We start from the raw sequence: 18,067 nt of genomic DNA on the forward strand, positions 1-18,067 counted from the left end.
TGAGCTTTGCATATGCATGTGTGTTTTGAAAGGTAGCCTAACCAGTACCATACATGTATAGGGCATTCATCCTTCCATCTACAGCCAATTAAAAAGGAGATAATCTAAAAATCAAATAAACTAAAATTCAATAATTTAAAAAAAAATATACAAACCCATCCAAAATTAAAAACCACAAATCTTCAAAATCTGAAAAAATCAAACAAAATCAATGATCTCACCACCAAAATTACCAACTTCATGATAAGAACAAAAGAATTTCAGGAAGATATATATATATATATATATATTGAGATCACAAGGGGATAATTGGGTGGAAAGGTGTATCACCTATCAACCCCACTTGCATAAAGTGAAAAATCATGCATGTGGTGTGCCTCAACTCCATTAGGCAACATCAACTAACATTTCTCAGTCATCCTTACTCATGTTTCAAGGAACATTACTCATTCTTGCTCCTGATTGGCACATTATGCCTCACTATATATATCAAAAAAATTATGCACATATGATCCCCACCAAAATCATTATTTGGGCATTGACACATCAAATATATTATATAAGAGAGGAGAGAATTGCAAGGGACAAGGTAGGATCAAAGCATTCAAGTTCTGTTTATCCAACCAATAATATAGAATCATGATGAGAGAGAGAGAGAGAGAGAGAACAAGTACATTGTTCCCAAAAGGTGTGTTAGATATTGAATAAAAATGAAACAAATGAGATTTTTATGTTGGAGGCAAGCAAATTAAGAGTAATGCGTCCTGCAAGAAATTGTAGTTTGTTATACCTCTTTAAGAGGGTAAAGTAGTAATTATGTATGTCAAAAATGTGTTGGTGATGAAAAGATTTAGGGCAAGATAAGTCATAGCAAGTAAGAATCCAGGTCATTCGAATCAAGTGACATCCATTGCACATGCCAAGATTATAATCACTTAATTAGAGAGACACCAACCTTTTAATTAGAGTGAGTTGGGTTGGTTGAGGAACTTAAATAAGATAATTAGCACAGAAACATACACCCATATCTTGGATCATCTTCCTTTTGGATTTTATGGGCTTGTCCTAGCTGGCTACTGGGCCCAAATCCGAGGCAGGGTCCCCATTTTGATAGTAAATGTTGTGGACCCAAATAGAGCCTTGGTGGACCCAAGAGATGCGTGCTTCAAACAGCAAGGCAAGTTCATAATTGCCCTCTGAGATAGGTTAGGGGCATGGGACCTTCAATTATTTGTATCTGCTCCCCGCTATACATTTCATCCAAGTAAGGGGAAAGCACATGAGATCATACACTCATACAAGGCTCTAAAGGATTCCTAGAAATGGCGGTTGGTTCAGTCACTGAAATGAATAGTCAACTATCAACTACCTGCATTAAAAAGAAGATTGTGATATTGAAGAGGATTACAAGAAATATATTTAGTTTTGGATATCATGATCTCCTTTGCTGCCATGTCTCAACTTCATCCTAGAATATAAAATCAACTGAGGATTACTGCCCTTATTGTCTACAGCTGAATGGCTAATCAACACACTCAACACCGAATCATAATAAAATTTTATTCCCCTCCACCTAGCACAAGTGCACAAAATTCTGAATCAAGATCAGCACTGAAGGGTAGGTCATACATTTTTATATATATAAATGGGACTACTTCGAACTTCCTAGTTTCCTCAACTACCAAAATTAAGCAACAAAGCTTAATCACAGATATGACTTCTAATTAACAAAATTTACTGGCCCTAGACTCACAGAAGGAATTGCATCGCATCAGGAAGACATTTCTGAATACATCAACTGGTCCAATATCCCAAAGTAAAATCTCATATTAAAGCATGTATTAGCAGCACTCCGCAGCTAAACAGCCCTTAACTTTCAGCCATTAATCTTAACTGAATTTTTTTTTTTTTTGCCTCATTAATAACCAAGATTCGTGTGCCAGCAAAACAAATAATCAGATAACCAATGACTTGCAGAACAGAAATTTATTCAAGACTCCATCTTGTTATTGTCTTTGTGCCTTTTCTCAATAAAATGGTCTCGTCTCTATTCAGAGTTGTTTGCTTAGCAGTACATCATGCCGTAAGACCTAATAATTGCCAATGAAGATACATAAATCTTGAGTAAAAAATTAGGCCAAAAAAAAAACAGCCTAAAGCACAAGAAACAAAAATGTTGCTCATCTTAAGGTTGACGAAAACCAGATCACTATTCTGCATGGTTATCAAAATAACAGCAGTCACAATAGCAATCTTCCATAATTCAGCCGGAAACATGTTTCTGGTTTTCCACGCAACTGAACTGACTTGAGAAAAAATGCACCGCATTCTGCAACATCAATCCAGCCCTTAGAAGCAAATTGAATTACATCACTCAGGGCCAAAAGACGCAAGTGTTTTGCAGGTCATTCAAAATCGATCACTATTGCCCAGTGTCATAACTACTGTCTACTAGCAACATCTTGTCATTGGTACAAGTCAGCACTTAAAATCTTCTGATAGAAACCCCAGGAAGGATTTGATTCTGTAATGGCTCGCTGACCAAATGGATTTTGTGCAACATATTCTTGAACATTTCGAGCCTCAGCTAATCGTTCGAGATATACCCTAAGGTCACCTCCGGGTCCTGTTCAGAACATAAATACAAAAAGAGAAGTAGTATCATCAAAAACTTATGAAGATCTTAAAAAAACAAAAGTGGAACATTTGGAAAGAATTCAAACAGCAAAATGGTAATTTGAACAAGGGAGCCCCTAGATAACCAAAACAACATTCACATTGGAATTAATCACAAGCAAAAACAGGAAACTTGGAACTAATAGCAAAAACAGAACAAAAAAACACTGGCTAGAAGTTGCTAATTTTGGAAATAATTTGTCTGGACAGATGGGATTGGTGAATATGCTTTGACTTAAACATGTTTTAAGTAATTAAGATATCTGAAGAAACAAAAAGGATATTGATTTGCTTGATTATAGTGGTAAAAGCTGGGGATTTGACACCCAAATGAGTCACAGTTAATCTAGCTAATGAATGCATAATATAGCAGCAAAAAAAGGATTATTCATGGACTAAGACTTTGACCGAGAACACTTAGGTGAAATGAACTTCTCACAGCCCTTCATAAATGTTCCCTGTCGAAGTGGCTTATCAGTTATCATGCATGTTAAATTTGCCAAAACAGAAAAGCCTGCATCTACATTGAAAGTGTCTCACCTAAAGAGGAATCTCCAGTATTCTTGTACTGGTATGAATGGGGAAATACAGCAGTGTGCGCCTAAACAATAAAAAGATGATATAAAATAAAACAAAGAATGGCATCAGATTAGAATCCTAAGAGTGAACTCAGTTGATACAGCCCATATGAGAAAGAAGAAACATACTGGATTGCGCAAGGCCTTGTATGGTGAATCATCCAACAATAATGTGTTAGATTCATTATAATCCCCCATATTCCATGGAAGACCGGGCTCAAGTTTGTCCCATAGTTTTCTTAATTCCTTCAAAACTAGGGGTTTGCTCTTATTCTCAACAGTGGTGAATCCGGTTTTAGTACAGTGGGATTGATGCTGCATGAAAACAATCATCATAAATTAGAATGGTATTGCACAAAATGACTACAGAACAGCAATTCAGCAGCTAAGAGATATTATGGCCTTGAAGCACCTAACACTAACAGTGGTTGAAATGTTCCAACCAAACACATAAAATACAAGCACCTAGAGTTATAGTTTTTAACACCTAACCTGATACCATTTTTAACTCTTAACTTCCTTAAGAGTTCAGATGCTCAGTCAAATATTAGACCAGCTTCCAAAAGGGAAAAATAACTGTTTGGGTATTTTGAGACAAAAAGTTCAGACTGGACAAAAGATGTCATCTTTTGAGCATAAAATCATTGACAATGCTACAGAACAATAGCTTACAATGATCAGGACCAGAAACCAACACCCAAATTAGGCATTGATGTTGCAATACTGTAGTATCCGTAGGATTTACAGCCAAATTTCCTTGTGAAGAGTATTCACAAACTTGGCACAGCATTAAACAATCTTCTATCTCCAAAATGATTCAGAAACTCGAGTCATCTTTCGCATATTAACAGTGCAATGTTCATAACTTAGACAGCAAAATGAACTTCGAACATATTGGATAATATTTAGTTTCAGGCTCTCATATGATGTTTACCCAATTATGTGGCCCAAACTAAATTACAAACCAAACCATTATTTTCAGTTTTATTTTGTTTAGCTTAAGTTTGGTAATTATTTCTCCAAACAGGACCAAACCAAACTGTGCACAACCGGACAACCCTAATGCCAAAGTTTTTCCCCTTGACAAAATGAAGATCTTAAAAAATGGCATACACAAAAAACAGAGCATGTTTCACTTCCAACAAATACCTACCCAACAAAAAAGCAACTTATGTCTAGAATCTTTCATGAGAAAATCAATTGCCTTGTCCAAATTTTTCCTGCATTTGGCATTAGATATGGTCAGGGTGTAATTAGGATCATAAAGGAATCCTAATTTGTGAATGAATATGGAGAACAATATTTGGTAAAAATGAAAATTTTTTTTTCAAAAAAAAAAAAGAGTAAAAGAACGATCACTTGTAGGTAGAAAAATACTTGGTTCTAGAGGACCATACACCAACATTAAATTTGTCAAAGCAAAACTGCAGAAAATCATCACAGAAGGGCCTCTTGAAAACTGAAAAAGACAGCAACAGCAGGGAGTTAGACCTAAGCTATTAAATAGGAAACGGAAACATTAATAATTTAGAATCTTAGATATAAGACAAACTTATATATCAATTTTCACCTGATTTCCTGGATATTATCACATCAGCCGTATATGCATTAGAACAATATGGAACAAAATCAGCTAGAAGTCCATTAATATCAAGGATAAGAAGCTTTTTATCAGAACATCCAACAAGAGGTCCTTCTAGTGAAGGGAATGACACTTTAGGAAGATTTCCCTGCTTGACAGAAACATCTAAATCAGCATCCTTCTCTGCCCCAGTTACATTCTTGCTTTCCACACATGCAAAGCCACCATTTGAACAATTGGAAGAGGTCTTCTCTCTTAAAACATTTTCCACAACCTTGATAGAAGTATCATTTTCCTTAGGCTGTACTCTTTCAATCTCATTCTTTGATAGCTCAAATGAATGCACCTCATGTGAATTTGTTGAAGTTTGCCTAGCCACCATGATGAGCTCTGCATTTTCTTCATAGTCAGGGGACCGCCTTTTCTTCCTTCGATAGGTTCTTAATTTTCCCTTCATCTGATAAGTTTTAATATTTTCCTTCTCGACCAAATCAAGGCCAGTGCCACCATTAGTATCATGTTTCTTTACCAAACTAGCAGTTGGACTTCTTGGGGAATCATTTCGGTTTTCAGATATCAAAGCATTTCCCCCCACCTTTGTCAAGTCCAACTCTGCAAGAGGACCATGAGCTTTGTTATTAATCCCAGTGGCGTTAAGCTTCTGCTTCTCTCTCATCCTCTTCTTCAGTGATCGACTCAATTCTGAAAGTAGGGCTGCCTTTTTATTAATATCAACAACGGACTCAACAAGGCCAGGCTTGCCATCATTATCATTTTTCTTCTTCAAATCAGTACTAGGATTTCTTGGGAAATCACTTAGCTTTTCAGTATTTTCCCCCACCTTTATCGAGTCCAACTCGGCAATAGCACCATGAGCTTTATTATTAATCACAGTGGCGTTAAGCTTCTGCTTCTTTCTCATTCTCTTCTTCTGTGATCGACTCAATTCTGAAAGGGGGGCTGCCTTTTTATTAATATCAACAACAGATTCAACAAGGCCAGGCTTGCCATCATTATCATGTTTCTTCTTCAAATCAGCACTTGGATTTCTTGAGGAGTCACTTAGCTTTTCAGCATTTTCCCCCACCTTTATCGAGTCCAACTCTGCAAGAGAACCATGAGCTTTATTATTAATCACAGTGGTGTTAAGCTTCAGCTTCTTTCTTGTTCTCTTCTTCTGCGATCGACTCAATTCTGAAAATGGGGCTGCCCTTTTATTAATATCAACAATGGACTCAACAAGGACAGGCTTGCCATCATTATCATGTTTCTTCTTCAAATCGGCACTCGGATTTGTTGGGGAATCACTTAGCTTTTCGGCATTTTCCCATTCTGCAAGAGAATCACGTGCTTTATCATCAATCACAGTGGCATTAAGCTTCTGCTTCTTTCTCATTCTCTTCTTCTGTGATCGACTCAATTCTGAAAATGGGGCAGCCCTTTCATTAATATCAACAACGGACTCAACAAGGCCAGGCTTTCCATCATTATCATGTTTCTTCTTCAAATCAGTACTTGGATTTCTTGGGGAATCACTTAGCTTTTCAGCATTTTCCCCTCCCTTTACCGAGTCCAACTCTGCACAAGGACCATGAGCTTCATTACTAATCACAGTGGCATTAAGCTTCTGCTTCTTTCTCATTCTCTTCTTCTGTGACCGACTCAATTTTGGAAGTTGTTGCAAATCTGTCTTTATATTAGTATCAACTCCACACTCATTGCATGAATTTGTTCCAATAGAATCATCCTTTATTGAAGAACCATCCCCTTGACAGTCCATCAGGCCATTCTGCTTAATTTGTCGCCTTTTCTTTCTCTTCTTTCCTTTCTTTGTTTGTGAACAATTTGATTTTAAATTACATTGCAATTCCGTGACATCTGACCCTAAACTATTGTTGACTGGAGGATCTACACTTATATCTCCATCCAAGGATGCATTTCTCATTAAACTAAATTTATCTGCATAATTACAATCTATAACATTAACCTGGCTCAAAGGACCATGCTTATTGCTTGAGCTTTTTCTTTCCTCCTCATCCTTGCATGATCTTGTTTCTGCATTACATGATGCCATCTCTCACTGATATAACCAGGGGCCAAGACTATAATTCTCTTTGCTGTAATTTCTGTTTATTATTGAGCAAGATTTGCATATCCCAGATACCTCATGACCTCACTCAGGACACTTCCTCTCATTCTTCAATTCTTATCAGAACTGATCTCCAGGTCATCCACAATACTAAGATTAGCCTTCGTACCCTCTTCCAAGCAGGTTTAACTGTTTAAGTTGTATAAATATTATCAATTTTTGACCCTTATGTAATGGCCTGCAATCATCCACAAAAACTCGCAATAAACTTCATACATCTCTAAATAACACGGCAAATATAACTACCTGCACAATGCAATATCTGCATACTGCTTGGTAATTCATAAAAAGATTAAAATAAAATGATCGCTAGCAGAATCTTTTGAATATTTTTCAAAGCAAGATTACATCTTCCACTTTGAATTAAGTGTTGAGGCCAAAGCACTAAAATAGACAAAATGAATTGCATTAAGGGCTACTGTTTCATCGATTACATCTCCAAGAACATCTCGGAGCAAGCAAGTTATTATAATTCAGCATTGCAAGGGATAAACACCCGATGAATAATGAAATAAATGAACAAGTTCAGGCACATAAGATGCAAGACACAACTACAGCTAAATTATAAGCAAATCATCATTACACAAATCAATAAAAACCTAATTCTCTCAAATTCTCAGACGCTAGAAACATAAATAAAGCTAATTGGCCTTGGTTATCCCAAAAATAAATCAAAACTAAAAAAGAATGAGATTGAAAACAGCAATCGAGCAGAGTATCCACAAAGAAGATTATTAAAATCGAACAAGCACAAGCAGATCACATTTCATAGAAAAGGAACAGAACAAGAGAGGGGGGGGGGGGGGGTGGGTTGTGTTGTGGGGGGCAGATAAGAAAAAAAACAGCAGGTTCCAGGTTCTATCCAATACAGAAGCAATAAAGGAAACCTTACCGGTTGAGGAACCAGTGGAGCGCCAGAGAAAGAGAGACGACCTGAGAGAAGTTTGAAGAGAAGGGAGGAGCAGCGAGAAAGCAGCGGTAGGGGAAGTTGGAACTTTGGAAGAGCTTCGAGCTCTAGGTCCAGCCTTCTAATCAGCAGCGCGTGCTCGTGATTTATATTGATCATTAACGGACTCGGTTTGGGCCCTGTTTAAATGGGCCAGATGCATGGATTAGCTTTGAAGATAAGGTTTGTTTGAGACAAAGCCCAACCGGTTTTTTTTTTTTAAATAAATTTATTAATAACATCAAACCTTCTAAAACTTACTGTCATAATCAATAGAACTCGCTGATCTTTTGACAAATAAAAATAAGAATTGTCTTATATAATAATGCTAACATAGATGATTTTAAATTTTTATATTTAAAAATAACTTTGACATATGATATAAATTTTACAAGTAGTTGTTAATCATTTTGTTTGATTTAGATGATAAAATAAATAATAAATAAAAAGATTTGAATTATTTTTATTGATTGATAAATTCAATTATTTTTAATTAATTTATTAATAAAATTGAACACAATATAAAAATTTTTAGAATTAAATTAATAAAATTAAAAATGATTACTAAAGTTTTTATTTTTTTTATCATTTAGTTTTTTATTTATCAAGTTTTGAAAAAAAAAACTTAGTTTGATAATATTTTTAAAAGATAATGTTTAGTATTTTTATTAAAATAAAAAAAGATAATATCACTATTTTTATATTTAACTGACATCTACCCAAAATTAATTAAGTATTAAAAATTATAAATTATTTAATAAGTTATATTGCAATGCAGAAAAAGAGAATATGTAATTAACTAAGTAATGAAAACTTAGGATATCCTAATTTCATATCAACGATAATTAAATATTATTTCTTTCTGTCAACACTAGGAATGACTATAATTATATAAATATATAAATTATTTAAATGAAAAATATTCCTAAAATTAATAACAAGCATGAACAGTTGAATCAGAGAACTGATCACACATCTGCACATTTCGATTAGCAACATTACCCAAGATGTTGAAGATGAAAATTATAAACATCCCATAGCAGGGAGAGTGGAAACATAAAATATACATCTGTATCATCCCAGAAGATTATATATTTTATTCCTCTTTGTTTCTCAATTTAATTGTTCAACATGTGCTTCCCAATTTGGCATAATTTTTCCAAACAATGATTATATAGTTAGTAAATTAAAAATCAAATATCCACTCTGTGGTGAGACGTGCCATAAACATCAGGAGAATAGCTACAGATAAATAAAAGGCAAACATTTATATTTAAGGATGCACATTACAAACACATTTTGGAGCTCCCTCAGAACTTTTGCTGAGGTTGGGAAATACTCCATTAAATTCATACTGTCATGGGCTTTCATATATTCCTGTGCTAGCAGGTAAAAGTTTCATCAAATACCAGCAATCTACTAATGCCACCTGAAAATTTTCCATCTATCCTTACGGCTCTGCGTTTGCAATTAGATCAATCAAGCTCTGCAGCTCCAATGGCATAGAATTCCCAAACATGAGGGGAAGTACATCCAGTCAAAATCATCAACAAAAACTATAGGTAATGTGTATTTTTACCCTTTGGCATACTTATCCACATAACCCTGCAAATATAATTAAATAATCATATTTTTCAAAAAAAAATCACAAAGAAGCAAAATTATATACAAATCAAGCTTTTCTAGAAAAAGAAATGAAAATTATACTTCTTCCATCTGCAAATATATTTGATGTTTTCCATTCTGGCTGCACTAAGATTTATTTATTACATACACGTGTTCATTCATTTTCTGAAAGTAGTTTTCATAGTCTCAATCTTAAAATACAACCCTTATTTATTTTATCATCTAAAGAGGCTATAGTTTCAGATTAATGAACACCAGCAGAGAATCCATGCATTTGATACAACTCCAAAAAACATGTGTCCTTTTGGTGGGTCATTCTTTTGTGGAGGAAAGGAGTTGGTGCAGCCGCTTTAAATCTTTTCATAAAATGCACTAGCATTCAATAGATGATAACACCTCATAAGACAAATTTCAGTGCCATGAATGAAGTAAAATTTACTGCGGCAAAACTAAAATCTATTGTGTATAACAAGCCAAATCCCAAGTCCCACTTAAAACTTTTACTAAGAAAAAATGGCCTCTTGTAACAGTAAATCTTTTCTGATTTTTCTTATTTAGGGGACTGGCAAGCATGCACATGAACAAGGTGACTGCGCAACAGTGGTGGTCAAGCCGCTTTGAACGCGTATGGGACTGATGCATGTTATTTTATCTAGAAATTGCTTAAACAAAGTTTTAGCATGAACAAAATCAAAATATGATCACACTTCTCTAGTGGACAGTCATTGACAATATTAAATTGACTTATAAGTGATGCTCAAAAGAGACCCCTATCGTTCAGCAAGTCGTACATAGTAAGTCATATCATGAACAAGCATTGGGTATGAAACTCATAAATATCCCCTTCCAGTTATTTCTAGTGACATTGACTCATAATCCAGAGCATTATGTATACCCATTCACCCTTTTTTTTATCTTTTGAAAGATTTATTAAGAAAAAGCTTGGTTAGCATGCATTTGCCCATTACGTCGTGTAAGAGGAAAGCTCTTTCCAACTTCAGAATTGCATTCCCATATGAAAGCAGAAGACTAAAATGAGGATTTACCATCACAAGTTTTGTTAATTTCCGTTGTGATGAGTCAATGTATCGATTTATCTTTGCCTTAGACTTCGGTATCTGGTGGCTCTTCATTGCTTCTGACACTTTATCAACGGTCTTCTTCACAACAGTCTTAAATGTTTCCTTGCTCATGCTACCCTGTCTCCATGATGGCTTCAAAACCTCCTTTACAAAATCTGCAAGGCAAGCCTTGAAAAGCTTCTTTGATCTGGACTGCTTGCCCTTCTTGCTCTTCCCCGAGGACTTGATCTGTTCAATCTCCACCTCACCCATATTTGTGTTTGTTAAAGCATTGGGATTACTCTGGCTGCCATTTTCAACAACACCAACTCCTAAATCTGCTGTCTCACCAAATTCCTCATTATCAATAGATGTAGCAAGCACAATGCCACCAACCTCTTTCTTCTTGTTGTTCTCTTCCACATCCAATAGTTGGTTTGAGCCTTTGAGCCTCAAAATGATATTAGCGTCAGCAGAGGGTTTCCACTTCTGAGTATGATCTGATTTCTTATGTGATTTTGAAGATGGCTCAATGCTGTCAAAGAGTGGATCATACTGGTCACCACCTGACGTAGGAATAATTTTCCCAACACCAATAGCAGAAGTTGGTGAAGTTGCCTCTCTTGATCCAACACCCTGTTCATCAACTGAGGAATGGCTCAAACCTAAAGGATAATCATGATTGCCACCATACATTGTGTGTTTTTCTTGCCTGAAGACACCAGAACTGAATCTGGAGCTGAGTGGCTTCTCAAAAGTAGATGCATAAGGATTAAAGTGAGTTGAATTTCTTGATACTCCAAAATCAAGAGGATGTGATGGCTGATTTCTGTCTTGAAGTTCTGGTGGATATCTAGATGAACAACCAACTTTCCCTGGCAGACTATAGACACCATCAGGCACAGAATGATGCAAATTGTAGGGTGCCTGTCGCTGTTGTAAGTATGGATCAATATCAGAAAAAGACTTCAAAATCTCTCCTGGAGTTAAATTGTCACCAGAAAAAGATTGTTTGGTTGCAGATCCTTCCTGTAAAAAGGGCATAGGTTGAAAGTAATTGTTGCTCCGAAAGGAGGAATCTGAAACACTTGTAGCTTGCATTGGAAGCTGTTTTAAATGATCTTCTCCAAAAAGAACAGAATCTCCAAATTGTTGACTGGATGGATTGCATCCAAGTGGAGGCTTCAACCCAAAATCTTCCAAATGTGAGAAAGGTTGATGTGGCTCTTGCAATGGAGGGTAGGCTCGATGCTGGAACTCACCAACCTGAGAATTACTAGACAATTCAGTTGAGTAGGGTTTCGAGAATATTTGGGAACCAAAGCAACTCTGCTGAAATAGCAAACCAGCATTTCCAGATGGATCATGTGGCGGCAATAGTGGTGGTGGTGTTGGCAATGTGGCAGATGACGTATTTAATGGTAGAGAAAAAAGAGAATTTTGATTGGGCAACATTATAGAAGGAAAATTTCCCAAAGGAGCAGTTTGAGATTGAAATGCCGCAGTCCGTCGCATCAAGTTGTAATCCCTTGATAGCTGTGTCATATGTGGGGCATTATTAGCATCTGAATTTGGAGCAGAAAAATGAAAAGTGGGTATCTGGGAAGGATTATGTACAGAATCTGCAGAATTTGGAAGAGTTTCCCTACAATGAAGGTTCTTTGGAGAAGTTCTAGATGTTTTATCAGGTGATGTATCAGATATAGAAGAATCATCAGTTCGTTGGGCTTGATAATCAGCATCTTCAAGCACTCGATCTGACTGAACAGATTGAGATTGTTGAATCACAGAATCCTTCAAAGAAGAAATTACATCCTGAGAAGCTTCAACATGTGACTTCAGGATGTTAGAATCACTTGCTGGTTTAGAGGAAAAAATATCAACCACCACTGGTTGGTCAGATTCCATTGCTTCCCGAAAATTTTCATCCGTACAATTTTTACCATCTTCAGATCTTTCTTCAACTAAGCTAGTTTTTGGCACTTCAGCAACAAAGTCTCTAATACTATCGAATTTTATTATTTCGGAATCAACTAACGCATCACAAACAGAATCTTTTCTGTTATGGAAAATGGTGTTATCTTTTGTAGCACAAATGCTGCTAGCAGATGTATCATGATTGTTCCGCCCTTCCTGGTTCATGATTTCCTGCCCATGATCTGATACCTTTAGTGAGAGTTTCTTGTTACCTTCATGAGTATTACAATTCATTGAACTGGGAGGAAGTTGCACTTCTTGTTGCTTGCTCCTCTGACGCTTTGATCCATCACTTTTCTCAGAATCATGGTGCATATAACGACAGGATGCTCCACGGTAGCACCTGCCTCGACGAAAGTTAAAACAGACTGCCAACTGACCCTTTTCCCTTCTCCTATTTCCACTGCTAAATTCACCAGCATGCCTAGAAGAGGGAGACCTGCTCCCACTTCTTTGATTCCTGGGAGACCAGCTAAAACAAGGCAACAAACACCAAGAAATTCAGTCTCTTCCACAGATAATGAAAATTATACCACAAATAAAATTACAAGCTATCAGTGCAGCCAATAGTGTAGGATTTTCTAAAGCACTAAAAATAGGACACAATATAAACTACACAAACACAAACACAGCTGCATACCTGCGAGATCTACTTCTCTTTTCTCTTCTTCTTCGAGGACGATTCCTCCTCCTCCTATCAAGGGGTGACTGGCTCCGGCTTCTCCCTCTTTTATTTTGCCTACGAGCATGGTGCGAATCATCAGAATCACTGTCAGTAACACCCTCTCTGACCAGTCTTCCAAACCTATCTATTTTCTGCGCATTTGAAGTAGATTTTTCATTTTTATCTTTGTTGTACTCATATTTACCACTAAAAGCAGCATTTTCCCCTCCACCTCCCAAGACATCTTCTTTTGGGAAAGCATTGTGAGAAGCAGCATTGTTAACAGATGTTTGGTTGTCATACTTAGCATCAATAAGTTTGGTGCTCAACCCACTATCAATGGATATTGGGACAGTCTCCTTAACCTCTCTTTGTGAATATGAGGAAAAGTCTGGAGCTTTATATGACATGCCAGATTCAGGAAGCAGCCCAAACCCCCTTTCAGTCTTGTAGAGACTCTTAGATCCAGTATGCCCCTTCAAATCAAGTCTGGTGTCTCTATGCAAATTTTCCGTGCCAACTGCAACCAATGGTGAAACTGTTTCGGGATTGGCATCTTTCAAACATGGATCCTCATCATCATCTGAGTTGTCATTAGAAGCATAGTCTTGCAGGAGACTGAATGGGCTCCTGCCTTTCATAACTTGACCCGAATAGCTGTCAGAATATATGCATTCAGCAGCTGCTGCAGCCTTAGATGAACTATTATCATCAGCTAAGAATGTAGAAGATTTGACTGGGCTTTGAACTCCGAAAACTGACCTCCCAAATGTTAATTCATCACGACTGGAGACTAGCTTTGACCCTGTGTATTTCCAAAATTAACTCATTGCCCCATTGGAAAAGCAACAGATCTAAACATCATCCTAATATATTTAATATAAATATCCTCAATACAAAGTCCAGGAAACATTCTCAATTCACTGAAGCGTAAATATTAACATGAACATGAAATATACAATAAAATAACAATGAAATTAATAAAGCAAGTTTTATCAACAAACAAACTAAAAGCCCCACAACATGTATTTCTCTAATTGAAGCAAATGATTACGTATCAAAACATGCTGTAGAAAAGATGAAAATAGAGCAGAAACTGCTTAATTTATTCAGTAAGGAAAAACCAATGCATGGGGTCAACTTTTACCTTCTTCACCCTGTCTTTCAGATAAAACCATTGTGGCTGCTTGAGATCCTGCTGAACTTGATAGTGTGTGCAACTGCTTTTTTGCATCAAACTTGCTGCTTACAGGATCAGTAGCTTGAGATGCACTTTCAACAGGCTGATTCATTGCCTGGTCAACTTCAGACCTGGTTATATCATCTAAAAGCACCAACCAGAAGAGAAAACAAACAACTGAAGAGATCAAGAACTTCAGCAATGTATTAAACTTATAAATTTAAATACTGTCCCTTTTTATTGTTGAGATTATAAATCTCACATTGGGAAAATAAAAACATATATAAACAAAAAAGGGTAAATATAAGTGGTTAGATTGCAACATTGACTTAGCTAGTCATTTTGATGTATAAAATAATCTAATCACTCATATAAGCCCGAATTAAAATGAATTAATACGTAATTTGACCAACACTCTCCAAATTTAACATGGTATTAGAGTCCAGACTAGGTTGTGGGTTTCAACCATCCATAAAGGTTGTATAATTGGGCCCGTATTGGGTTAAAAATGTAAATTAATTGCCAAGTAATAATCATGTGATTGCACTTGAAGGGAGAGTGTTGAGATTATAAATCTCATATTGGGAAAATATAAACATAAAAGAGTAAATATAAGTGGTTAGATTGCAATATTGACTTGACCGGTTATTTTGATGTGTAAAGCAATCTAATCACTTATATAAGCCCGAATTAAAATAATTAATACATAATTTGACCAACATTCTCCAAATTTAACATTTATGAACCCTAAATTACAACAGATGATAAACTATAGGGCTTAAAAAATATGATATAACCAGTTACACTAACCTTCCATCTCCATATCAGAATCAGCGGGTGAATGGGGTTCAGTTGTGACCATCAAATGATTGGTTGACATTGCAGGCTGGATTTTGTCTGATTTACATGCCAAAAGACACTGCTTCTTCATCCACAAAAAATACTCATGTGCAATTGCAGCTTCACTTCCTGGCTCACCACCAAACAAAAACTTGAACTCTGGATTCCCAGATTCCTTTAGACGAGCCATATCTTCATAAGAAGAACCATTCTTAGCAATGAGTTGGCATAAATCTTCAATCTTCTGAACAATTTTTTCTTCTGCTGGCTTAGGTGGACAAGGAACATCAGATGCCACAATTCTATTCAATGAGAAAACATCTCCCCCAGGATAATTTAACTTGCTGCCACTTCTAACTTCCAGAAATAGACTTCCATCATCCTCAGAAAAATCGTGTACAGGAATATTATGCTGACCCCCATTGAGAGGTTTGACTACGGCAACAGAACCAAGAGTACCTGATTTATAACCAGAAAGTGTTCTAGAATGTGGATTAGAGCCACAGGGTACGTTGGAACCAGCAAAAAGAGGCATAGATACTGAAGCTGGGGAAAAGACAGGTGGTGAAGATGGTGGAATTGGTGGTGGAGAAGAAGATGGCAGTGGCAGAGGAGGCGGCGGTGGGGTGGTAACCATGGAAGACATTCCCGGGTTTCCAACTGTTGCCTCTAAAGTATTCCCAGATAAAGCAAAACTTGAAAAAGTAGGAGGAAGAGGAGGGGGTGGTGGAATTTGCTGTAGACCCTGCACAGCAACTGGCTGGTGAGGCAGCTGATGCATTGGAGCTCTATATAACGTTTGGCCATGGGAAGGTGTAGGAGGTAAACTTCCAGGAGGCAATGGGACCTGTAACATTTCCATATTATGTGAACCAGGAGGAGGAGGAGGAGGAGGAGGGAGTCCAGGTGCTAAATAAGAAGAATGCTGTAATCCTTGTGGATTTGGTGGTGCAGTTGTATATACATGTGGCAACCAGGCACTTCCGTGAACTGTTGGCGGTGGAGGCAAATAAGGTTGACCTGTGTTGGGCAACCCAGGTGGAACTTGCCTAACTGCAAGATGTGGGACCATTGGACCATGCTGATATAAAGGCAGGCCAGGTTGACCAGGGCGAGGTAGAACTTGAGGTGATGGCAGCAGTGGACCTTGCTGGAAATTGTGGGGTAAAGGAGGCAGCGCCGCCGGTGGGTGCTGTAAAAATGGAGGTGTCCTAGGCGTCTGAGGACCTTGTCCGGATTGAGGATTATAACTCCCTTGACTAGACATCTCAGATTCTGCAACTTGATTAGTACCCACCAAACTTTCCCACTCCCAGTGTATTCTTTACTTACAAACCGCCAATGGAAATCAATGAAGAGATCAAGTATGCTATCTGAAACACACAAATAAGAAGCTTAAACAAGAATGATGAAATAGTTGCGCTAAGATGATAACGGTGCACAAGTAAGTAATTGTCCTGATAACCCAAGAAGCAACTTCATCACGCAAACCGCAGCAACCCAATAATCAACAGAACAATCAAAATATACAAAATAAGAAACAAAATAAAAGAAATCAATTTCCAATGCCAGCTTCAGTTGCGTAGAAAACCCAGGAAAATAACTATTAAAACGTTAAACTCCTCTCTCGCACTATATAAAATAGAAACTGAGGTATATCATGCATCTATCAAAGAGCAGAACTTCAAAACTCGTAGCTTTTTTCTATCTTGCTCAACTTTCTTTGGAGCGAAACAGATGGATAAGGATGGAGATGCAATAACTAGAGTATATATGCGTAAATTTAATTAGCAAGTATGAGATAATGAATGATCGATAATAAAAAAAAAAGGTGAGAAATAATACTTACCCTATACCATAAATTATGAAAAAACAAACCCCAGAGGCTGAGAATTGAGAAAATTGGATTATAAATTCTAGGGTTTCATGGAGGATTGACTGAGATTCAGGTGATGCCTGGTTTTTAATCTATACACCCTAACAAGGAAGGTGTTAATGGTGTGTGTTTGTGTCTATCCATGTATGGTACAATTTGAATCTGTTCTGTTTAACTGGGCGTGAGAATAAAGGAAGACGAATTTGGCAATTTTAATTAAAAAACCATATCATTTTTAATTTAATAATATTTCTAACTTAATAATTGATATAAAATAAGAACTTAGTAATTTATTTTCTTTAATTATATTTTCCCAGACTTTAATTTCATATTTTACTAATTCAAATTTTATACTTTATTTGCATTTTAAATTTAAATATAATAAAATAATAAGTATTTAATTTGTAAAATATTTTGTTTTTTCTTATATTAATATAACAATTAAAAATTTGAGCGAGAGCAATAAAATTAAATTTTTTAAAAAAATCTTTAAAAGTTTTCATAATAATAATAATAAAATTTTTGAATTTAATTTAATTCAAAAATTCGTAATCAGAACAAATTAATTTAAGTTTAATTTTTTAAAATTTAACACAAGTTTATAATATATTTTAGTTGTTAATAAGAAAATATTTATATATGTATATACACACACTATAATTTTCTAACCTATATTACACATTGTCTATATTTATTGTATTTATTCATAATTTAATTTTTTTTATGTAATTTTAAAATTTTTTTATACTAATTAATTAATAAATCTTAAAATTAATAAAATTTTTCTTTCAAAGCAAGTGCAATAATATAATAAAATTGAGAAAAATAAATTAAAATCTAAATTAAAACTATGGAAACATCTAAAATACCATTTATATTATATTCTAGTTATATATATTTAAGTAAATAATA

General features: G+C 35.9%; 2 protein-coding genes across 3 annotated transcripts; both read right to left on the minus strand.

Annotated features, from left to right (window-relative positions):
- Positions 1–1,971: 1,971 nt before the first annotated feature.
- Positions 1,972–7,995, minus strand: LOC110653915 (uncharacterized). The gene is made up of 7 exons (XM_058139630.1): positions 7,878–7,995; positions 4,825–7,163; positions 4,632–4,713; positions 4,408–4,474; positions 3,384–3,569; positions 3,217–3,277; positions 1,972–2,626 (listed from the first exon to the last, which is right to left on the minus strand). Exons 2-7 carry the CDS (start codon positions 6,908–6,910, stop codon positions 2,466–2,468), a joined length of 2,643 nt encoding a protein of 880 aa, XP_057995613.1. The 5' UTR covers positions 6,911–7,163; positions 7,878–7,995; the 3' UTR covers positions 1,972–2,465.
- Positions 7,996–9,180: 1,185 nt separating this feature from the next.
- LOC110653914 (uncharacterized) lies at positions 9,181–17,344 on the minus strand. Of its 2 annotated transcripts, XM_058140103.1 has the most exons (7): positions 17,129–17,344; positions 15,250–16,652; positions 14,407–14,583; positions 14,009–14,064; positions 13,236–13,978; positions 10,604–13,067; positions 9,181–9,536 (listed from the first exon to the last, which is right to left on the minus strand). In XM_058140103.1, the coding sequence occupies exons 2-7, from the start codon at positions 16,544–16,546 to the stop codon at positions 9,507–9,509; spliced, it is 4,767 nt and encodes a 1,588-aa protein (XP_057996086.1). In that variant the 5' UTR covers positions 16,547–16,652; positions 17,129–17,344; the 3' UTR covers positions 9,181–9,506. The 2 variants fall into 2 exon arrangements, with proteins under 2 accessions (XP_057996086.1, XP_057996085.1); XM_058140102.1 differs by having other exon boundaries at positions 13,236–14,064.
- Positions 17,345–18,067: the final 723 nt, after the last annotated feature.

Source organism: Hevea brasiliensis, chromosome 17, assembly GCF_030052815.1.
Source record: "Hevea brasiliensis isolate MT/VB/25A 57/8 chromosome 17, ASM3005281v1, whole genome shotgun sequence".
Taxonomy (NCBI): domain Eukaryota; kingdom Viridiplantae; phylum Streptophyta; class Magnoliopsida; order Malpighiales; family Euphorbiaceae; genus Hevea; species Hevea brasiliensis.

Coding starts and splice junctions, on each gene's coding strand:
- LOC110653915 (XM_058139630.1), bottom strand. CDS start 6,910: ATGGCATCATGTAATGCAGAAACAAGATCATGCAAGGATGAGGAGGAA. Junction 4,714..4,824: donor GATAATATCCAGGAAATCAG/GTGAAAATTGAT, acceptor TGTCTTTTTCAG/TTTTCAAGAGGCCCTTCTGT. Junction 3,278..3,383: donor ACAAGGCCTTGCGCAATCCA/GTATGTTTCTTC, acceptor TTTATTGTTTAG/GCGCACACTGCTGTATTTCC.
- LOC110653914 (XM_058140102.1), bottom strand. CDS start 16,546: ATGTCTAGTCAAGGGAGTTATAATCCTCAATCCGGACAAGGTCCTCAG. Junction 14,584..15,249: donor TTCTGATATGGAGATGGAAG/GTTAGTGTAACT, acceptor TGGTGCTTTTAG/ATGATATAACCAGGTCTGAA. Junction 13,068..13,235: donor AAGAGAAGTAGATCTCGCAG/GTATGCAGCTGT, acceptor GCCTTGTTTTAG/CTGGTCTCCCAGGAATCAAA.